Genomic DNA, 24,455 nt, shown 5'->3' on the forward strand with positions numbered 1-24,455 from the left:
AGTAGTAGTTCCTCTCCATTCAGTAAGCATTATAATCTAGGTTGAGTGAGTGTGGAAGGTGAATTTCTTTATGAACTATCCTGTATGTATAGGAAGGCAAGTGCTTTGAATGAGAGCACTTGTCCTCATTGCTAGCTTTGCTCTTATCAAACACACGAATGTAATCACGAACATACAGAGACGCAGTAGGGAAATATCTTCCCTAGGGGAGAACGCGTTAAAGGAGGTTTAGATAAATGTGATCGGGTGAAGATCTGTCACTAGTGATAAGCTCGCTAGTGTGGGAGCATGCTGTTATGTGTGTAAAGGCTCGCTAATGTTTAGCGTGCTTGTATAGGACCCAGCTGTTGTGTGTGCATATCATAAGCACAGACCAGGTCTGTTGAAGCAGGTTTTAAGATCTAGTTGAAGAAGGTTGACCGCGCAAAGCAGCGCATTCATCAGTAAACGAAGGTTCAGTGTCAAAACCTACTGCGCACTCTGAGACATTTTGCTAGAGAGTGCACTCATCTAACAGAAGATCAACAGTCTCCCTTTCAGGAAGGAGAACTTGTTCCTCCAGATAGTCTTCTTCCCAAACTCATAGAGGTTTGGAAAATCAGGGAATTCTCACTCGAATGCAAAATATTAGCCAGACGCTAGAGTTCAAACCCAATGACAATGTGATAAAATGCTGAAGTTTATTCCCCTTCAAGGGATTATGTCCAAAGGCGTAGCACAATGTAAACAACAGGAACAGGTTTCCAAGAGTAAGAGAAAGAAAATTTAAAAAGCCAAGTTTTAAGGGAAACCAATAGCACATATATGTTATTCGGCACCAAGAATGCCAGCCGCTAACTACAGGCTATTGCCAACACCTCAGTATAAGTTTCTAACTGCAGAGTCCAGCTGTGCTTGAATCAATTATGTTGATGGACAAAAGTTTGTATTTCTGTGGGAACAAACTAACTTGCCAAAGCAGAAATATTAAATAACAGGCCCCTTAATGCAAAATAACTGCGTATCATTTACAAGTAAATTTCCAATTCAATATGTAATAAACCTGTATCCAATTTCATAACCGTTGAAAAGGAAGGACTAACAATCAAAAGAAAGCAAGTTGGTACTTACCAGCTAAACCCATATATGATGCAAGGAACTTGTGCTTCTTAAGGCACTGATTACAAATCATCTCGGCATAATCATCCCCAGGAGGAACCTCCCCACCTGAATGCTGTGATGGAAAAGAAAAATATTTTTTCAAATATTACACCACAATGACAAGTAATATAAAGTATTCCTCTTCCAGTTCATACAAGTAAAAGGCTTCAGCACTTCTTACACGACTAATAAACTACTCTACGAAATGGCTCTCTTCAAAAGCTTTGGTGTTGATAATACAGACACCGCAACACATACTGTACAATATAGTCAGATTTTTCATTTTTAAAGTTAATCAATCAATTTATCCTTTCGAATAACTTTTCTTGTCTTCTACACTTTCTGTTTTCGTTCAATTTTCTTCATTTTAATCTAATTCCTGGATCCTCCTACTACCTATCTCTAACTACAGAAATACTACTCTGGCTATTTATCTACTCTTATCATGGCATCACTGACCCTGATAGTTGTAACATATTTTACCCATCTCCCCTTCTCATACTCAAACCATCTCAAATTATTTCAACCCCATTTATTTTCCATCTATACTCAATGCCACATCTCTCATCATTTGTCTTACCATATGATTGTTCTAAAACACTCCAGTCATGAATCTCAGTATTTTGAAACCAAAGCAAAGCTCTTCAAAATTTAAACCCACCTTTCCATGATACCAGTCTTCGCAAATGCAGCACTGAATCATTTCATCGTCCAATGTATCTTCAGGATCTGGGTATGGCCGATGGCAGGTACAGTATGCTCCTCTAAAGTTTTGATTATATTCATTTTCTGGGTTTTCAGGCAATTTTTCCTGTAAAGCATATGAAGCTTATTTTAATCCTTATTTTCAGATACTAGGTATATAATTCAGTTGCTGAACCACAACCATGTTTCATCTGAGAGAGATAAGAATTAATATTATTAGTGTGGAGTATATGAAGGGAAGAATTGAGAAAAATCAGCCTATGAAAAAAAAAAAAATTTAGTAAAACTGCAACGTAGGAGTACAAGTGAAGTGATTTAATGACAGAAAAATTTTAAAGGCACAGAAGGTGACAGGAAAAAGGAAGACACAGGATAGGATATAGAGTTGATGTTGAGAACACGAAGACACTAGGTTCATAAACCCCTTATGAAAAGTGTGTGAAGACAAGCAGCCCAACAATGAGATAAGAAAAAATAACATAACATTAATGAGAATCAACAGGTCACAAATCAAATCAAACAAATACCCACTCCTAGTTTTCAGAAATATAGTACCAGTACTGTTATTCCAAATCCTGAGACACCATTTGCAATAACCACAGATTTTTTTTTTCTTTTTTGCATAAAATGTGTGAGATATTGGCTTAACTGATTCAAAATACACTGGCAGCTTAAAATCGTTTACCTGCTCTCTTCCCTAAGCAATTCAGGATAAAAGCTTAGCTTTTCAAATCTCAGATCACCTAAAGAGTTGTTTCTTTCTATAATTTTCTAGCAAAAGTGAAGAGCTTCAACTACAATTTATTTATAACCAATGAATAGTACAAGCAGGAATTACAGTATTGTTAATTAATACACCCATTAAAATTAATTTATTAAAAAGGCCCTCAATGTTTTAAGCTATATTCACAAAACAAAAGAATCTTGATTTAGTTTTCTAATTAATCAACTACAGTTTTATAAAAAAAAAAAAAAAAGTTTAAAGGTCACTCATGAATGGCAAAGGCAAGGGACAGTGACAGTGCCCGAAAAACTGACCATATATACGTATGGTCAATGCCCAAGACCCTCTCCACCCAAGCTAGGACCAGAAAGGACCGGGCAATGGCTGCTGATGACTTAGCAGGTATGCCTATAGGCTCTCGCAAATCCCCCATCCTTAGCTCACAAGGATGGTGAGGTTGCAGCGAACAAAGGAACTAGCGAGTTTTAGCGGGACACAATCCCCAGTCAGGCGATCACCAGGCAGACGTTACCAATAGGGCACCACAACCAAAATTACATTCGAGTATAAGCACATGCACCCTTTATATAGAAAACTTAACGCATTAACAGCATCAATACAAAAAAACAAGTGTGCCAGTCCCATAATAACACAGTAATCTGCAAACCAATGTTAAAGAATCTATGAAATTAAACAGAAAATGCTATGTTAAATACTTGATAAATATTGTTGTAGGAATTAATTATGTTTCAGTATTCAATATTTAAAGTAGAACAGAAATTTTATCACAGAAAAAAGGGCTTCATACATACCTTCAACAGTTTACAAGAGTTGTTGGGAAACTTGGAATTGCCACAATCACATCGAAAATGCCTAAAAACAAAGATTTTTATTACTGTATAAATACTAATACATTTATGTATAAATTATGTAGCCTTTTTTAACAATACAGAGCATTATCTTTTAAATATTGACAAAAGATAGGTTTGGTTTGCCTTTAAACTACACAATATCAAAACTAACTTCATATAAAAATCAATAAAAAAACTAGGCAGGTTTGTTTTTATTTCCAGCTTTCAAAATCCAAGAAAAATAAAAATTGAATATTTACCATTTTTCATTGAGAGTTATGAAAATCAAACCAAATACTGTACTATTAATTCTTTTCACCACTAGAGTTAGGATCCACGAATCCCTATGAATTTCAGAGTTTTTTTAATACTGCCTACTGCCACATGCCCAACACTTTAGTACATACATACATACATATACCAAAGGCACTTCCCCCAATTTTGGGGGGTAGCCGACATCAACAAGAAACAAAACAAAAAAGGGGACCTCTACTCTCTACGTTCCTCCAGCCTAACCAGGGACTCAGCCGAGTTCAGCTGGTACTGCTAGGGTGCCACAGCCCAACCTCCCACAATTCCACCACAGATGAAGCTTCATACTGCTGAGTCCCCTACTGCTGCTACCTCCGCGGTCATCTAAGGCACCGGAGGAAGCAGCAGGGCCTACCGGAACTGCGTCACGTTCGCTCGCCATTCATTCCTATTTCTAGCACGCTCTCTTGCCTCTCTCACATCTATCCTCCTATCACCCAGAGCTTTCTTCACACCATCCATCCACCCAAACCTTGGCCTTCCTCTTGTACTTCTCCCATCAACTCTTGCATTCATCACCTTCTTTAGCAGACAGCCATTTTCCATTCTCTCAACATTTCCAAACCACCTCAACACATTCATATCCACTCTAGCCGCTAACTCATTTCTTACACCCGTTCTCACCCTCACCACTTTGTTCCTAACCCTATCTACTCGAGATACACCAGCCATACTCATCAGACACTTCATCTCAAACACATTCAATTTCTGTCTCTCCATCACTTTCATTCCCCACAACTCCGATCCATACATCACAGTTGGTACAATCACTTTCTCATATAGAACTCTCTTTACATTCATGCCCAACCCTCTATTTTTTACTACTCCCTTAACTGCCCCCATCACTTTGCAACCTTCATTGACTCTCTGACGTACATCTGCTTCCACTCCACCATTTGCTGCAACAACAGACCCCAAGTACTTAAACTGATCCACCTCCTCAAGTAACTCTCCATTCAACATGACATTCAACCTTGCACCACCTTCCCTTCTCGTACATCTCATAACCTTACTCTTACCCACATTAACTCTCAACTTCCTTCTCTCACACACCCTTCCAAATTCTGTCACTAGTCGGTCAAGCTTCTCTTCTGTGTCTGCTACCAGTACAGTATCATCCGCAAACAACAACTGATTTACCTCCCATTCATGATCATTCTCGCCTACCAGTTTTAATCCTCGTCCAAGCACTCGAGCATTCACCTCTCTCACCACTCCATCAACATACAAGTTAAACAACCACGGCGACATCACACATCCCTGTCTCAGCCCCACTCTCACCGGAAACCAATCGCTCACTTCATTTCCTATTCTAACACATGCTTTACTACCTTTGTAGAAACTTTTCACTGCTTGCAACAACCTTCCACCAACTCCATATAACCTCATCACATTCCACATTGCTTCCCTATCAACTCTATCATATGCTTTCTCCAGATCCATAAACGCAACATACACCTCCTTACCTTTAGTACGAGTATTTAATACCATTGTTTAGGCCATTACTGTAATCTTACCTATAAAAATGCTAATGGTTTCAAGTACCTAAGCACAATCAGTTTCTAGGATATATCTCTGAAACTAATTGTGCTCATCCAAAAATCAGCTCATTTAAAATCCCAGCTTTATGATATGCTATCGATTATTTGACAAAGTATAGTTGTACTGTATTTAGATGTCATGCCACCTTTACAATTTCAATTTTGCTTAATCAATACAAAAGGTACGCTGCAATTCGAAATAAAGAGAGAGAGAGAGAGAGAGAGAGAGAGAGAGAGAGAGAGAGAGAGAGAGAGAGAGAGAGAGAGAGAGAGAGAGAGAGAGAGAGAGAGAGACTCTACTTTATTTAACTTTTTCAAATACTTCTCTGGAGATGGGTTGTATTTCCATGAATTTCTGGTATTGATAGTGTATTTCTGGTATTAATAGTGTAGGTATTCAGCAATTTCAAAGGAATTTTGGCTGACTCACCTAATAACCAGGAGAGACCAAACCTCACTGGTGCAGAGTTATCAAGGTCATATAAATGTTTTACGTCCTTTACATTACATATGAAAAGCGAAGATGATTATTCAGATAAAGTATACTTTTAACACTTTTAACACTGGGTCTTCTCTCTCATTTACCTCACATTTTCTCAATTTTATTTTAATCATTAAGTAATATACGGCATAAAGATGTTTTATTCTTCTCATTTTACCTTGTGTAAATTTTTAAATGCCAACTTGAGATTATTTTCATTTTTTTTTTCACTTATATTTTCTTCAATTTCTGCAATAATCTCACAAAAAAAAATACAATAACAAATAAGAGAAAAAAAAAAGCAATCATAGATTAATCCCATTAAGGATAAACACTACAGAAGTTCAATTTGTCAGAAAAGTTACCTTCCCTTCACATTCCTACCCCTATCTTAATAAAAATTAATTTTAGAAAGTCAGAAGACCAACCTTTGGCAGTATTAATTTAAATCCAGGTAAAAATAAATGAACCTAAAAAAGAAGAGCTAATAATCTCTTGAAAACAGAGGTATACGGGAGTACAATAATAATTAAACGATTTTTCATCCTGAAAACATACCTCTTAGTATACAGTTCAATGAGTTCATGATCTCCATGACAGTGATAGCTGCAAGCTAGACAAACACCGGCTACACGTCCACTATCAGCTGGGCAACATGTTACGCATGCATAAAGCGCTTGACGTTTCACATAACCCTGAGAAAAAAATATACAGTAGCTTAAAACCATTGAAAAGTAAATTTCATTTACTATCAACCATTCATAAAATAAAACCTTATTGAAAGCAATGTTTTTATAACAAAATATTTAATTTTTCATATAAAATCATCATCTATATACATTACCAAAGTCTCTCAATTAATAAAGACCTGTCTATCCTAAAAACAATTCTAAAAATTTCTATATTTCCTTTTTCACCATCAGGCAGCTGACAAAAACTGGTGGCATATGAAACCCCTTATCCCCACTCCTTGAGGTAATCTCTACCATTGTTCTTCATTTAGCTCATTGTGTTCAAAGTAAGGAAAATTCCTTAATTTTGATCATTCTTTGCATTTGGATCTTCCCAGAGTCTAATATCCACCACATAGTAATAGATATGCAATTATTTCTCCCTTGCTTTTTTGTACCACAAAGTATTTCAGAAGTTTAAATCATGTGGACATATTTTTATGGAATGAACTTCCCAATCGTGTACTTTAGTTAAATTGGTGGAACTTCAAAAGTTCAGAACTGGTGCAAATGCTTTTTGTATTGTGCAGGTTGATACAAGTCTCATTTTGCAATTTACCAGTTATTCATTTGATTTATATTACTTTGATGTTTACCGTACTAGTTTTTCCTTGATATTTCCCCCATTATAGTTCATTCTTTACTTTTCAGTTCCTTTTTCCATACCAGGTAACTTCCCTATTAGGGTCCATGGGCTTGTAACATTATGCTTCTCAAACCACAGTTGCAGCATGACATCCATGATAATCAAAATAATAATTACTACAAACTTAACATGAACAACACCATTAATAATATCTATATACAGCACTAGGTGCTTTTATTCAATGCAACAGAAGCAGTTGTGCCAACTTGCACTGATCAAGATCCAAATGCCCTCAATCTGCAAACACAAACAGATGAGGGGAAATTCAAATAGTGTGATACTGTATCTCGCTGTCGCATTATCAATGACCATTGATGTTATGATACCAGATAACTAATAATCATTAATTTATTCATTCTTTCTTCATCCTCGGAAAAGGATTGAGCACTTCAGTCTTTCACACATGAGGAGAAACAGTTGGAGTGACTTATAAAACTTCTATCGATCAGTGTTCTAGGACTAATTGTCCAATCGGGGAAGAGATAGGGCAGTGACCCCTTTCTCTTTTGACCGGCAGTATGCATAAAGTCAGTTGAAAGACTATGTGTTTGAGGAACGGGAACTTTTAGACCCCCTCAAAGGGCGATTACGATCCTTTGGCAAACTATCCTGTTTCACTTCTCGCTCATCCCTGTCCCGGGAAGGCATACCATCACAACGCCTTTGTGATAGATTTATTGACCTACCCAGTGTTGCAGTGGGTCCAATTCCATCTCATGTTTGGATGGGAATATGGAGGAGTCACCGGGGATGACAAACTCAGCCTTGGATAGTTGGAGGAGTTGAGGGAGCATGTGGAGAATGAAGGGGGAGCCAGGGGTCGCCAACTCTTGTCATGAAGAAGAGTATATTTTGTAAATTCTTAAAGTTCTTTAATGATGAAGCTTTATTCCGTCCCAAAGATGACGACAACTTTTTTGGCAACTTGTTATTAACCTTTGTTGAAGGCTGTTCCACTCCTCGAACCTCTTCTTGTGGAACCCAAGGTATGAATACACTCGTACAGCAGTTTTCCTCTTTCAAAGGCATCAACTACAGGCTACATACTGTGAAGATGCGATCCAGCACGATTCTTCATCAGCTCTACTCTGTGAATCTGGGAAGACGGGTGCTTCACAAGAGTCCGCCTGATATCACTCAGTTGCGTTAATCAAACGTGTGCATGTAATTTCATACACACACATTCCAGAAGGAATGTCTCTCTCATTGGGAACAGCAAACAAGCTGTGTGGGGCAGTGTAGGGATAGAAACACGTCTCATGTTCCTCACCACTTGGGGAAGATTGAGGACGATAAGGGGTGTACACAGTACCCCTTCTAGAATCAGGTCTGAATCCAGAATCATGATAAATCCAGAAACTCGAGAATCCCTTCTGGTCTATGAGAAGATCTGCTCTTCAGTTCTGAATGAAGATCCTACTTTCTCTCAGGCTTGAACCCTTCGAGAAAAGGAGGCAGGGGTTAGCTGAAAACTTCCTATTCTCCGAGGTGTCATGGAACTCGGAATCTGAACTAAATATATTCCAAAGGAGACTGAAGACTTCCCTATCAGGAACTCTTTGATTCCAAGGAGAGAGGGGCATGAGGTTGAACCAAATTTGATCGGGGACAATCAATAATTACCACCAGAACATTCTATGGGTGATCTCAAACCGTGATGAGTTCCCGGACAGGGGTCAACTTGATGAGTAAACGGGCAAAGAAGGAAACGCTTCCACAGTTGGCAAGATCTACTGAATAGACCTGCAGGTCATAATTATGAATGTAGTACAAAAACACGCATGTAGAGGGGTGCACACTCTACCTCTCGAACGCGTATGGTTTCTTCTTGAAGAGGAGTCTCCATTATCTCCATCCTCGTAGCGCATGCTGAAGGGGCACATCTTGGATCTCGTGAGAGCTTCTAGGAAATGAGCAGCATAGTGAGGCGCATTTTGTTGACATGCATTTATGTGACTCTCGAAGCGGTGAAGTGCATCTAGGTGATGAGCTTCGCCTAGTGTTGAGGAGCGTTTGTGTGGGGCGTATATGGTAACCCACTTGTTCCAAACCCCTAACAGAACTGAGCGCGCGGCAGTGAGGTGTGCTGTGGTTAGTGTGCGCTTAAGTGCGCTACCACAGCAGGCTTAGGATAGAAAGGGTTGGCTAGTAAAGAGACGAGTTAATCTAAGCGTACGCACAGATGATACAGTAATCATGCAAAGTAGCCCACCTGTTCCAACCACTCATGGACTGACTGCACACCAGTGTGACGAGCAGGGGATAGCACACCCTGGCTACCACAAAAGGCTCAGAAGAGAAGGGATTGTCTGGGGAAAACAGGTGGCTCAAACCAGAAGTGTGCTCATGAGTCAACACACTCAGGTGTACAGTACATACAGCCATCCCTGCGTGTGTTGAGACATGTTACTCGCTGACACAGATTCCTGTGAGAACCGTGCTTCTCAATTGCTGGCAGCAATGTCAAGGGGCATCTGGATGGTAGCACACGCGAAAGGTTAAGGCGCACACGTGGTAACTCGCCTATTCCTAACCCCTGAAAGCTTGTGTGCGTGCCAGTAAGGCGCATCTGGGTTGCACGCAAATTTGTCAAGCGCGTCCAGGTGGCGCACAAAGAGGTGAGGCACGTCTGGGTAGCATGCGCAAAAAGTTGAAGCATGCACCTGGTGTTTCAAAGGGAGGAATGCTCCTATGAGGTATGTGGGGGGGAGTGAGCATTTGCTATGCACGCTACTACGTACTGCAGGGTCAGTAGAGACTGTGATATGTTATTTTCATTAGTAAAATAAATTTTTGAATATACTTACCCGATGATCATGTAGCTGTCAACTCCGTTGCCCGACAGAAATCTACGGTCGGGATACGCCAGCGATCGCTATCCAGGTGGGGGTGTACTCAACAGCGCCATCTGTGGTCAGGTACTAAAGTACTTCTTGTCAACAAGAACTCAATTTTCTCCTCGGTCCACTGGTTCTCTATGGGGAGGAAGGGCGGGTTCTTTAATTCATGATCATCGGGTAAGTATATTCAAAAATTTATTTTACTAATGAAAATAACATTTTTCAATATTAATCTTACCCGATGATCATGTAGCTGATTCACACCCAGGGTGGTGGGTGGAGACCAGCATACACGTTAACAAAGAAGCTAAGTATCCCGTATTTCATTTTATTAGTTATTCAAAATAACAAACATAAAATAAATAAGTACCTGGTAAGGAAGTCGACTTGAACCATTACTCTGCCTTTATTAAGTACGTCTTCCTTACTGAGCGTAGCGGTCCTCTTAGGATGCTGAACGACTCTTAGGTGCTGAAGTATAAAGGGCTGCAACCCATACTAAAGGACCTCATCACAACCTCTAACCTAGGCGCTTCTCAAGAAAGAATTGACCACCCGCCAAATCAACCAGGATGCGGAAGGCTTCTTAGCCGACCGTACAACCCAAAAACAACAATAAAAAGTATTCAAGAGAAAGGTTAAAAAGGTTATGGGATTATGGGAATGTAGTGGCTGAGCCCTCACCTACTACTGCACTCGCTGCTACGAATGGTCCCAGGGTGTAGCAGTTCTCGTAAAGAGACTGGACATCTTTGAGATAAAATGATGCGAACACTGACTTGCTTCTCCAATAGGTTGCATCCATAACATTTGCAGAGAACGGTTCTGTTTGAAGGCCACTGAAGTAGCCACAGCTCTCACTTCATGTGTCCTTACCTTCAGCAAAGCAAGGTCTTCTTCCTTCAGATGAGAATGTGCTTCTCTAATCAGAAGCCTGATGTAGTAAGAAACTGCGTTCTTAGACATTGGTAGAGAAGGCTTCTTGATAGCACACCATAAGGCTTCTGATTGTCCTCGTAAAGGTTTTGACCTTCTTAGATAGTACCTAAGAGCTCTAACTGGGCAAAGTACTCTCTCCAGTTCGTTCCCCACCAAGTTGGACAGGCTTGGGATCTCGAACGACTTAGGCCAAGGACGTGAAGGAAGCTCGTTTTTAGCCAAAAAACCGAGCTGCAAGGAACATGTAGCCGTTTCAGATGTGAAACCTATGTTCCTGCTGAAGGCGTGGATCTCACTTACTCTTTTAGCTGTTGCTAAGCACACGAGGAAAAGAGTTTTTAATGTGAGGTCCTTAAAAGAGGCTGATTGGAGCGGTTCAAATCTTGATGACATAAGGAACCTTAGGACCACGTCTAGATTCCAGCCTGGAGTGGACAACCGACGTTCCTTTGAGGTCTCAAAAGACCTAAGGAGGTCCTGTAGATCTTTGTTGGTGGAAAGATCCAAGCCTCTGTGGCGGAAAACCGCTGCCAACATACTTCTGTAACCCTTGATCGTAGGAGCTGATAGGGATCTTACGTTCCTTAGATGTAACAGGAAGTCAGCAATCTGGGTTACAGTGGTACTGGTTGAGGAAACTGCATTGGCCTTGCACCAGCTTCGGAAGACTTCCCATTTAGACTGATAGACTCTGAGAGTGGATGTCCTCCTTGCTCTGGCAATCGCTCTGGCTGCCTCCTTCGAAAAAGCCTCTAGCTCTTGAGAGTCTTTCGATAGTCTGAAGGCAGTCAGACGAAGAGCGTGGAGGTTTGGGTGTACCTTCTTTACGTGAGGTTGACGCAGAAGGTCCAGTCTTAGAGGAAGAGTCCTGGGAACGTCGACCAGCCATTGCAGTACCTCTGTGAACCATTCTCTCGCGGGCCAGAGGGGAGCAACCAACGTCAGCCGTGTCCCTTTGTGAGAGGCGAACTTCTGAAGTACCCTGTTGACAATCTTGAACGGCGGGAATGCATACAGGTCGAGATGGGACCAATCCAGCAGAAAGGCATCCACGTGAACTGCTGCTGGGTCTGGAATCGGAGAACAATACAACGGGAGCCTCTTGGTCATCGAGGTAGCGAACAGATCTATGGTTGGCTGACCACACAGGGCCCAAAGTCTGCTGCAAACATTCTTGTGAAGGGTCCACTCTGTGGGGATGACCTGACCCTTCCGGCTGAGGCGATCTGCCATGACATTCATATCGCCCTGAATGAACCTCGTTACCAGCGTGAGCTTTCGATCTTTTGACCAAATGAGGAGGTCCCTTGCGATCTCGAACAACTTCCTCGAATGAGTCCCTCCCTGCTTGGAGATGTAAGCCAAGGCTGTGGTGTTGTCGGAGTTCACCTCCACCACCTTGTTTAGCTGGAGGGACTTGAAGTTTATCAAGGCCAGATGAACCGCCAACAACTCCTTGCAATTGATGTGAAGTGTCCTTTGCTCCTGATTCCATGTTCCCGAGCATTCCTGTCCGTCCAATGTCGCACCCCAGCCCGTGTCTGATGCGTCCGAGAAGAGACGGTGGTCGGGGGTCTGAACAGCCAAAGGTAGACCTTCCTTGAGAAGAATGCTGTTCTTCCACCACGTTAGAGTAGACCTCATCTCTTCGGAAACAGGAACTGAGACCGTCTCTAGCGTCATGTCCTTTATCCAGTGAGCAGCTAGATGATACTGAAGGGGGCGGAGGTGGAGTCTCCCTAACTCGATGAACAGGGCCAGCGATGAAAGTGTCCCTGTTAGACTCATCCACTGCCTGACTGAGCATCGGTTCCTTCTCAGCATGCTCTGGATGCATTCTAGGGCTTGGTTGATCCTTGGGGCCGACGGAAAAGCCCGAAAAGCTCGACTCTGAATCTCCATACCCAGGTAGACAATGGTCTGGGATGGGACGAGCTGGGACTTCTCTAAATTCACCAGGAGGCCCAGTTCCTTGGTCAGATCCATAGTCCATCTGAGATTCTCCAGACAGCGACGACTTATGGGAGCTCTTAAAAGCCAGTCGTCTAAATAGAGGGAGGCTCTGATGTCTGCCAAGTGAAGGAATTTCGCAATATTCCTCATCAGTCTGGTAAACACAAGAGGTGCCGTGCTTAGGCCAAAGCACAGGGCTTGGAACTGGTACACAACCTTTCCAAAGACGAATCTTAGGAAAGGTTGGGAGTCTGGATGGATGGGGACGTGAAAGTATGCGTCTTTCAGGTCTAACGAGACCATCCAGTCCTCCTGCCTGACCGCTGCTAGGACCGACTTCGTCGTCTCCATCGTGAACGTCTGCTTGGTGACAAAAGCATTGAGAGCACTGACGTCCAGCACCGGTCTCCAACCTCCTGTCTTCTTGGCTACCAGGAAGACGGTTGTAAAAGCCCGGGGATTGATGATCCCGGACTATGACCACCGCTTCCTTTTGTAGCAAGAGCGACACCTCTTGTTGCAACGCTAGCCTCTTGTCCTTCTCCTTGTAGTTGGGAGAGAGGTTGATGGGAGATGTAGCTAGAGGGGGATTGCGGCAGAACGGAATTCTGTATCCCTCCCTTAGCCACTTCACAGACTGAGCGTCTGCACCTCTGCTCTCCCAAGCTTGCCAGAAGGTCTTGAGTCTGGCTCCTACTGCTGTCTGGAGAGGAAGGCAGTCAAAACTTGCCTTTTGCGGACTTGGAACCCTTCTTGGACTTGCCACGGTGACTGTCTGCACGGGTACCTCCTCTGCTGGAGGTTCTGCCACGAAAGGGCGGGATGAACCTAGAAGCAGGTGTATCAACTGCTGCAGGGCGGAAGGGTCTAGGCACGGAAGGTAAGGTTTTAGCCTTACGTGCAGAAGAAGCCATCAGATCATGAGTATCCTTCTGGATAAGTGAGGCAGCCATCCCCTTAATCAACTCCTCCGGAAACAGACACTTGGAGAGAGGAGCAAACAACAACTCTGACTTCTGGCAAGGAGTGATACCAGCAGATAAGAAGGAGCAAAGATGTTCTCTCTTCTTGAGGACTCCTGATACATATGAAGCCGCAAGTTCACCAGACCCATCCCGAATTGCCTTGTCCATGCTAGACATGATCAGCATGGCCGAGTCCTTATCTGAAGGGGAAGTCTTCCTGCTTAAGGCTCCCAAACACCAATCGAGGAAGTTGAATATCTCGAAGGCACGAAAGACTCCCTTCAACAGATGATCTAGATCGGAAAAGGACCAGCAGATCTTCGAACGTCTCATAGCCAACCTGCGGGGAGAGTCAACCAGACTTGAGAAGTCGGCCTGGGCAGAGGCAGGAACCCCCAAGCCAGGTTCCTCTCCCGTGGCATACCAGACGCTCGACTTAGAAGCAAGCTTGGGAGGAGGAAACACAAAAGAGGTCCTTCCCAGTTGCTTCTTGGAATGCAACCAGTCCCCCATAACCCTCAAAGCTCTCCTAGATGATCTGGCGAGAACAAGCTTGGTGAAGGCAGGCGCAGCAGACTGCATGCCCAGAGCAAACTCGGAGGGAGGAGAACGAGGGGTTGCAGACACAAAATGCTCAGGATACAAGTCCCTGAACAAGGCAAGGACTTTGCGAAAGTCTAAGGAGGGTGGCGAAGACTTGTGTCCTTCAACATCAGAGTGAGGTTCATCCAGGTGAGCAGCTTCATCATCCGATACATCTTCATCCGAAAGTTGAGTTGTGAGTGGCAAAGGCAGAGCAGCAAGCTGAACGGCTGAATCCTGCAGAACGGGTGCATGCGTACCTGCGGGTCCAACATCATGCCTCTGCTGAACAGTCTGCGAGCTGGCAACAACAAAGGCAGAGGGCTGGTGTGTGGGAGGGGCTGCGGTGGGCTGAGGAGCATGCGGTATGGTATGCAGAGCATGCTGTAAGGTATGCGGCTCATGCTGCATGGTATGCGGAGCATGCTGTAAGGTCTGCGGAGCATGCTGCATGGGCTGAGGAGAATGCCGCATAGTGCTGGAACCCGGCAACTCCTGATGCGGCAGCTCACGCATGTTAGCAGATGGTGCAGCAAGAACATGCGTCTGGCAGGGAGGACTGCGCATCGGTGGAGGAGCTCTCACAGGTGGGGTGTGGGAGCAGGCAGCCGCAGTATCTGCTGAACGCACAACCTCTGCGGGTTGTAGATTAACAGGAGAGGTGTTAACCTTCTCGGCATGATACTCCTGCATGAATGCCGCAAGCTGAGACTGCATAGTCTGCAGCATGGACCACTTAGGGTCTACTGTGGTTGGAGCAACAACAGACGGAGCAGTAGCCTGTTGAGGGACCACTCTACCTCTCTTGGGAGGTGTGCAGTCATCAGATGACTGTGGCGAGTCCGAACTGACCCAGTGGCTACACCTGGGCCGTTGGACTAGCTCGGAAGGGACCTTACGTTTGAGCGGTCGTGAGACCTTGGTCCACCGTTTCCTCCTGGAAACCTCTTCCACAGACGAGGAATGTAAGGGCTCATTCGTCTGTATGTGGATGGGACGATCCTTAACAGATACGTCCGCAACCACTGAGGATACATCCGTGCGCCGATCAAGGCCTGCCGAACCCTTTGGTCCTTCGACATTGCTTCTCCCCTGGGCTTGGGAGCTTGCAAGAGGTCCCGGACTGGGAGGACGACTGGCACGCACAGATGTACCCTAATGCGCAACACTGACACTGACACTATGCACATCACTAGCACTAACACTTCCCACTGCACTCTTCGCTTTCAGCTCTCTGACATCTGCCAAGAGCTGATTGCGGTCACTAACCAACGACTCCACCTTCTCACCGAGAGCCTGAATGGCACGCAACATATCAGCCATTGCAGGCTGAGCACTCGTAGCAGGTTCGGGAGTCACCACCACAGGGGAAGGAAAAGGTTGAGGGGCATGGGGAGAGGAAAAATCCACAGAGCGAGAAGAACTCCTCCTATCTCTCTCCTTCTCTAACCTACGTGCATATCTAAGGAATTCGTTAAAATCGAATTCCGAAAGCCCAGCACATTCCCCACATCGATCTTCCAATTGACAGGATTTACCCCTACAATTGGAACATACGGTGTGAGGATCTATAGAGGCCTTCGGAAGACGCCTAGTACAAGTCCTAACACTACACTGCCTGTATTTAGGAACTTGGGAATGGTCAGACATCTTGAATTTAGAAGTAGTCAAGGGGGAATTCCAAAATTAAGCAAAGTTCGTTAACCAATAAATCAAATTAATTCCAAAAGCTTGCTAAGCTAAGGATAAAGCTTCCTGAACAGCGAAGGCTAAACTTTAGAGCAAATACATCACCAAATCGTGAACAAAAGACTCCAAAATCAACAGAGTATCCAAGTAGGTCTTGCCGGCGGCACGACAGAGGAAAAATTGAGTTCTTGTTGACAAGAAGTACTTTAGTACCTGACCACAGATGGCGCTGTTGAGTACACCCCCACCTGGATAGCGATCGCTGGCGTATCCCGACCGTAGATTTCTGTCGGGCAACGGAGTTGACAGCTACATGATCATCGGGTAAGATTAATATTGAAAAAGGTCAGTTCATGCACGAGTTTAAAATGCATTCCATCTCAAATGCATGGAGCACACACATCCCACAGAGAGAACACACGGGCAACATTTTCTCAGTATGATTTATGAGGATTGAGGCATAACTTATGTATATAACTTGTGAACACCTTTTCATTGTCCAAGTCCATTGTTTACTTTTAGGAGACATGATTATGTGTTACTGAGTATTACTTACAGTATTTGCATTTGCTTTTGCTAGCTGTTCCATTTTTTGTATGACATAACTATTACCTGGTTATTTTAACCAAGTAAGAGCTTCCAAATATTTATGCACAAGTTCCCGGATGTAGTATACAACAGACAATCTTTCCCCCCCTCCCTTCAGTTCCAGCATGACTACCATCACATGAAGACGTGTCCAAAAGGAAAGTACAATCTATTTCCAAATTTAATGTAATTTCATCTATTTCAGTACAGTAATTATGGTGAAAACAATCTCTGTTCAGCATACAGATATTGTTGCTCATATGAAAGTAAAATATATCCCAAAATAATAACCCACATGGTTGGCATGCAAATTTGTGCATTTCCCACCAAAACAGAGGAGTAGTGAGATTACAGAACACGGTACAGTACTGTACAGCGGAACAAAAATCATTTGAAGAACGAGATAAAAATTATAGGTACTGTAATTATGATATTCTAATAGTGACCCACGGGGATGACATGCGCAGCACATCCATGTACCTCCTGGTCGAACAGAGGAGCTGTGACATTATATTTATTTGCAAAAGAAGCACTCCACGGCAGAGCAAAAACCATCTGAGGGACGTGACACAAATTAAAAGTAATTATGATACTTTAATTTATAGCCACTTGCATGAACCTTTTATCTTACCAACTAGTTATCCTGTGTCTATTATGCATTTCTGACCGTTATTATTGCTGCAAATCACTCATTTTTGGCATTTCTCCAGTCAAACCCTGGTTTCTCACTGGTATCCCTGATCATTGTTTTCATATGGGGGGAGGGTTAGGGAAACTCACGAACGGGTAGTTTGCGGCAATATTCATGTTAAAAATTAATAAAGCACAAGAGAGCGAGTACGAAAAACATATGGTTAAAGTATTTGGCTAAAAATCAAAATATCATATATTTACCTTATAAACATAGCCTATCTTTATTAGACATGAACAATCTAGGCCTTGTTACAATAAGACTGATCAATCCTTTAACTAGTTTTACAAAAATTAAACCTCAAATAATGTAGTATAAATTGGGTTCTTTAGAATTGCATGGTAACCATAATAATAAAGAATGCCTACTTTTCCACAAAATGTAAGCAATGACTAACTCATCTATAAATTCTAGGTCATTTGGTTGACAAAAGTATGTCCATTAGAGAAAAAGTCAAATGCATTCTATAAACAGGAAGAAAACATTATTTGCATTTGCATCAACAAGTATAATTCACAAGGTAAGTTAAGCACAAAAGGACACGGCATTGTATATTGGGTTTGGAAGCATTGCTATGTTTTACTCTGAAACTCAACACTTAAAAAGTCAGGTGGGACCCTGACCTCCGAGTGATTGTAACACGGCAGCCTACACCAAGTTAGGACGCACACCTGAACTTCACACTTTAAATCAAGTTAGGTCAGAAATATAAAATGGGAGAAAACTCTCTACTGCAGCCAAGATGGATATAACACCCTAGGTTAGGTTAGGTTTAGAAACATCAGATCATTTGAAATGTATCCGAGCAATTGTTGTTATCCAGTCTTTACGCTTTATCAGTGGTTTCTGAATGTTACTAATCACATAGGAAATACGTAGGTATGATTTCTATTACCTAATGTTTCACCCACTTAGTAAATTATACTTGTTTATGCATAAGAAAATAATATTTTCTTCCATTTTATATACTGCATTGCATTTGACACAACCTCTCGTGCACTGGTTGTTGTCAACCAAATGACCATGAATTTATAAATAAGGTTAGTAAGGCCTTTAGTAGAAGCTAAAAGGTGATGGAAACGCAAAAATGAGAAGGTCTGCTCTAGGGGGCAAGGGCAATTGTTGGCATAAAGCCAGATTAAATTGGGTTAGGCTCCTATGATTCACATTTTTGCGGTACATTAAGATACAGTAGTTTTACTGTATTACAGGTTATCATTTTGAACAGAAAATGTTTTCCTGCAGTAAATAACACGATTTAACCAAATTTGACCTTTATTTCAACCGCAAACAGACCACATTTGTGCGGGAAATTAATATGACTAATAACGGTATTATTGTACTGTATTACAGGGCAATGTAACCTAGGGAAAAAACTACTTTTTTTTATAGAAAAAGGTCCGCTCTCTTCGAAAATGTCACTCGTTCCCGTTGCAAATATGTTATTTTTATTAGTAAAATAAATTTTTGAATATACTTACCCGATAATCATGTAGCTGTCAACTCCGTTGCCCGACAGAATTCTATGGAGGGATACGCCAGCTATCACAATACTAGAAGGGGGTGTACTTACCAGCGCCACCTGTGGCCAGGTACTCAAGTACTTCTTGTTGACACCTCCTCAATTATTCCTCGGTCCACTGGTTCTCTCTGGGGAGGAAGGGAGGGTCGATTAAATCATGATTATCGGGTAAGTATATTCAAAAATTTATTTTACTAATAAAAATAACATTTTTCAATATTAAACTTACCCGATAATCATGTAGCTGATTCACACCCAGGGAGGTGGGTGAAAACCAGTGTACAAGATTAAAGGATAGCTAAGTATCCCATATTTCATATAACAGTTATCTCAAATAACAATGAAATAATAAGTACCTGGTAAGGAAGTCGAATAGAACCGTTACTCTGCCTCTTTATTTAAAGTTCGTCTTCCTTACTGAGCGCAGCGTTCCTCTTGGAGGCTGAATCAACCCAAAGGTGCCAAAGTACACGGGGTTGCAACCCCTACTAAAGGACCTCTACCAAACCTTTAACCCAGGCGCTTCTCAAGAATGAATAGACCACCCGCCAAATCAAAGGATGCGGAAGGCTTCTTAGCCTACCGTAACAACCATAAAAACAACAATAAAAGTATTCAAGAGAAAGGTTAAAAAAAAGGTTATGGGATTAAGGGAATGTAGTGGCTGAGCCCTCACCTACTACTGCACTCGCTGCTACGAATGGTCCCAGGGTGTAGCAGTTCTCGTAAAGAGACTGGACATCTTTCAGATAAAATGATGCAAACACTGACTTGCTCCTCCAATAGGTTGCATCCATTATGCTCTGCAGAGAACGGTTTTTATTAAAGGCCATCGAAGTAGCTACGGCTCTTACTTCGTGGGTCCTTACCTTCAGCAATGCAAGGTCTTCCTCCTTTAAGTGAGAATGTGCTTCTCTGATCAGAAGCCTTATATAATACGAAAGCCCATTCTTGGACATGGGTCTCGAAGGTTTCTTGATGGCACACCATAAAGCTTCTGACTGTCCTCGAATAGGTTTAGACCTCTTAAGATAATATTTGAGAGCTCTGACAGGGCAAAGAACTCTCTCTAGTTCGTTACCTACCATGTTGGAGAGGCTAGGTATTTCGAACGATCTAGGCCAAGGACGTGAAGGAAGTTCGTTCTTTGCTAGGAATCCAAGCTGAAAAGAACATGTTGCAGATTCGGTTGTGAAACCAATGTTCTTGCTGAAGGCATGAACCTCACTGACTCTCTTAGCTGTTGCAAGGCAAACGAGAAAAAGAGTCTTGAGGGTAAGGTCCTTGAAGGAAGCTGACTGGAGAGGTTCGAACCTAGATGACATAAGGAACCTTAAGACTACGTCTAGATTCCAGCCTGGAGTGGAAAGACGACGTTCTTTAGACGTCTCAAAAGACTTAAGAATGTCTTGAAGGTCCTTGTTGGAAGACAGGTCCAAACCTCTGTGGCGGAGAACTGAAGCCAACATACTCCTATATCCTTTAATCGTAGGTGCTGAAAGGGATCTCTCATTCCTAAGATGTAGAAGGAAGTCAGCTATTTGGGTCACAGAGGTATTGGTGGAGGATATTGAATTGGCTCTACACCAGCTTCGGAAGACCTCCCACTTAGACTGGTAGACTCTACGAGTGGAAACCCTTCTTGCTCTGGCAATCGCACTGGCTGCCTCCTTCGAAAAGCCTCTAGCTCTAGCGAATCTTTCGACAGTCTGAAGGCAGTCAGCCGAAGAGCGTGGAGGTTTGGGTGCAACCTGTCTACGTGAGGTTGACGTAGAAGGTCCACTCTTAGAGGTAGAGTCCTGGGGAAGTCGACTAGCCATTGAAGTACCTCTGTGAACCATTCTCTTGCAGGCCAAAGGGGAGCAACCAGCGTCAGCCGTGTCCCTTCGTGCGAGACGAATTTCTGCAGAACTTTGTTTATTATCTTGAACGGTGGGAATGCGTACAGGTCGAGATGGGACCAGTTCAGTAGAAAAGCATCCACATGAACTGCTGCAGGGTCTGGAACAGGGGAACAATACAGCGGAAGTCTCTTGGTTATGGAGGTGGCAAACAGATCTATGGTAGGTTGACCCCACAAGGTCCAAAGTCTGTTGCACACACTCTTGTGGAGGGTCCATTCCGTGGGAATAACCTGATTCCTTCTGCTTAGGCGATCCGCTGAGACGTTCATATCGCCCTGAATGAACCTCGTGACCAGAGTGAGGTTTAGACCTCTTGACCAAATGAGGAGGTCCCTTGCGATCTCGTATAGGCTCCTCGAATGGGTCCCTCCTTGCTTGGAGATGTAAGCCAAGGCTGTGGTATTGTCTGAGTTCACCTCCACCACTTTGCCTAGCAGGAGGGACTTGAAGTTCAACAGGGCTAGATGAACTGCTAGCAGCTCCTTGCAGTTGATGTGGAGTAAACCTTGTTCCTCGTTCCACGTTCCCGAGCATTCCCGTCCGTCCAAGGTTGCACCCCAGCCCGAGTCCGATGCATCTGAGAAGAGATGAAGATTGGGGATCTGAATGGCCAACGATAGACCCTCCCTGAGAAGGAGGTTGTGCTTCCACCACAGGAGAGTGGTCTTCATCTCTTGGTTGATAGGGATAGAGACTGCTTCGAGAGTCGAACTCTTGTCCCAATGAGCTGCAAGATGGAATTGAAGAGGGCGGAGGTGGAGTCTCCCTAGCTCGACAAACAGGGCCAGTGATGAGAGGGTCCCTGTGAGACTCATCCACTGTCTCACTGAGCAACTGCTCCTCTTCAGCATGCTCATGATGCACTCTAGGGCCTGGCTTATCCTGGGGGCCGATGGAAAAGCCCGAAAATCCTGACTCCGAATCTCCATTCCCAGGTACACAATGGATTGGGAGGGAATGAGTTGAGACTTCTCTATATTGACTAATAGACCTAGGTCTCTGATTAAGTCTAAAGTCCAATTGAGATTCTCCAGACAACGACGACTCGTGGAGGCTCTCAACAGCCAGTCGTCTAGGTAGAGGGAGGCTCTGATGTTCGACAAGTGTAGGAATTTTGCTATATTCCTCATCAGATGAGTAAAGACCATAGGAGCTGTGCTTAGGCCAAAACACAGGGCTTGGAATTGGTAGACAACCTTTCCAAAAACGAATCTCAGGAAAGGTTGGGAGTCTGGATGAATAGGAACGTGAAAGTATGCATCTTTCAAGTCCAACGAGACCATCCAGTCCTCCTGTCTGACCGCTGCTAAGACCGACTTGGTCGTCTCCATCGTGAACGTCTGCTTGGTGACATACTCGTTGAGAGCGCTGACGTCCAGCACCGGTCTCCAACCTCCTGTCTTCTTGGCCACAAGAAAGAGACGGTTGTAGAAGCCCGGGGATTGATGGTCCCGGACTATAACCACTGCCTTCTTCTGCACAAGTAGCGACACCTCCTGGTGCAATGCTAGCCTCTTGTCCTCTTCTTTGTAGTTGGGAGAGAGGTTGATGGGCGATGTGGTCAGAGGTGGTTTGAGGCAGAATGGAATCCTGTAACCGTTCCTCAGCCAACTGACAGACTGGGCGTCTGCACCTCTCTTCTCCTAGGCTCGCCAGAAGATCTTGAGTCTGGCTCCTACTGCTGTCTGGAGATGCGGAGAGTCAGTTTTTTCCTTTAGATGTCCTGGATCCTTTCCTAGACTTGCTCCTGTGAGAGTCTGGACGGGAGCTTCCTCGGCTGGGGGCTCTACCACGAAAGGGCGGTATGAACCTCGTAGCAGGGGTATCAGCCACTGGGGAGCGATAAGTCTTGGGGACTGAGGTAGCAACCTTAGACTTACGAGCCGATGAGGCTACAAGATCGTGTGTATCTTTTTGTATCAGGGCAGCAGACAAGTCCTTAACCAGCTCTTCGGGGAAGAGGAACTTCGAGAGCGGAGCAAAAAGGAGTTGTGACCGTTGGCAAGGTGTAATGCTGGCGGAAAGGAAGGTACACAGTTGTTCCCTTTTCTTCAACACCCCTGATACAAACATCGACGCTAGCTCACCCGATCCATCTCTAATGGCCTTATCCATGCAGGACATTAATAGCATGGCAGAATCTTTGTCCGCAGGAGAGGTCTTCTTGCTGAGGGCCCCCAGGCACCAGTCGAGAAAGTTGAACATTTCAAATGCTCTAAACATTCCTTTCAGTAAGTGATCCAGGTCTGAGAAGGTCCAACAAACCTTAGAGCGCCTCATAGCAGTTCTCCGAGGCGAGTCTACCAGACTTGAGAAGTCAGCCTGGGCAGAGGCAGGTACTCCCAAGCCTGGTGCTTCCCCTGTGGCATACCAAACGCTCGCTTTCGAAGTGAGCTTCGTTGGAGGGAACATGAAGGAAGTCTTGCCAAGGTGTTGCTTAGACTGCAGCCACTCCCCTAAGATCCTTAAAGCCCTCTTAGAGGATCTAGCTAGGACTAGCTTAGTATAGGTGGACTTAGCTTGTTGTACGCCCAGCGAAAACTCAGATGGTGGAGAGCGGGGAATAGCAGAGACAAAGTGGTCTGGGTAAACCTCCCTAAGTAGAGCCAAGACCTTACGAAAATCAATAGACTGTGGAGAAAGCTTGGATTCATCCACATCTGATGAGGGATCCAGGTGTGCCTCCTCATCATCCGAAGCCTCATCACCAGAGTGTAGCGAAGAGATCGGACAAGAATGCTGAACTGCAGAGTCAGAACGAGAAGGAACAATATTAGTGGTTTCCTCTTCAAGTGTCTGTTGAGGGAAAACCTGAGGCTCAGACTGCAAAGGCTGAATAACAGACGAAGCAGAAGGAAGGCGCATGGGTGGAGGAGGCTGACTCCTAGCATGAGTGGTTGAACCCAAGGATAGCGCTTGCTGAGCGGTTGGAGGAAGCGGAGTAGCAAGTTCCTGTTCCTGTGGTATGAGCGGAGCATGATGAGGTTGAGGCTGCGCAGAACAAGGTAAATGTCTCGCAAGCTGAGGCTCCTGAGGCGCAAGGCCAAGGTGTAGTGGTGCTTGCCTGGTGGAGGGTTGAGCTCGCTGCAGTGAGAGCTGAGGAGACTGACTCATGGACGGGAGAGGTTGTTGTACCTCAACCGAGAGTTGCACCACTGGTGGAGCAGCAAGGGGAGGCGGAGGAAGAGAGGTATAATCCTCCTGATCCCATAGCAAAGGTTGCCTTAACGAAGGCGGAGGCTGAACACCACTGGGAACAGCAAACTCAGAATGTGGCTCAACATCGTACGCCTGGCAGGTACTGCGATCAGGCGGAGCGAGCGCAGGCGGAGCGAACGCAGGCGGAGCGAGAGCAGGCGGAGGGAGTGTAGGCGGAGGCGGAGGCGCAACACTCTCAGCCCGACACTCACGCATCAAGTCCGAAAGCTGTGCTTGCATGGACTGAAGAAGAGTCCACTTGGGATCGGCAGAAACGACAGCAGACTGAGGAAAAGCCTTAACAGTCGAGCTCTGTTGTGGCAGAACCTTACTCCTCTTGGGCGGAGTGCAGTCGACAGATGACTGAGGCGAGTCAGAGCTGAGCCAATGACTGCAACCTGGCTGAGCACTCGCGGACTGGACTCTGCGTTTAAGCGGTCTCGAGACCTGAGA

The 24,455-nt window shown here is 44.2% G+C and overlaps 1 protein-coding gene across 1 annotated transcript in view; it reads right to left on the minus strand.

Moving 5' to 3' along the window:
* Positions 1 to 24,455, minus strand: part of LOC137638530 (putative E3 ubiquitin-protein ligase UBR7) — a 46,659-nt gene that overhangs the window by 18,630 nt on the left and 3,574 nt on the right. The window contains exons 2-5 of the mRNA XM_068370654.1: positions 6,313 to 6,449; positions 3,382 to 3,442; positions 1,802 to 1,951; positions 1,111 to 1,213 (exon numbers count right to left, since the gene is read on the minus strand). Coding sequence (XP_068226755.1) covers positions 1,111 to 1,213; positions 1,802 to 1,951; positions 3,382 to 3,442; positions 6,313 to 6,449 — 451 coding nt within the window. The remainder of the gene's footprint in view (positions 1 to 1,110; positions 1,214 to 1,801; positions 1,952 to 3,381; positions 3,443 to 6,312; positions 6,450 to 24,455) is intronic.

The sequence above is a fragment of the Palaemon carinicauda genome, chromosome 3, assembly GCF_036898095.1.
Source record: "Palaemon carinicauda isolate YSFRI2023 chromosome 3, ASM3689809v2, whole genome shotgun sequence".
NCBI lineage: Eukaryota > Metazoa > Arthropoda > Malacostraca > Decapoda > Palaemonidae > Palaemon > Palaemon carinicauda.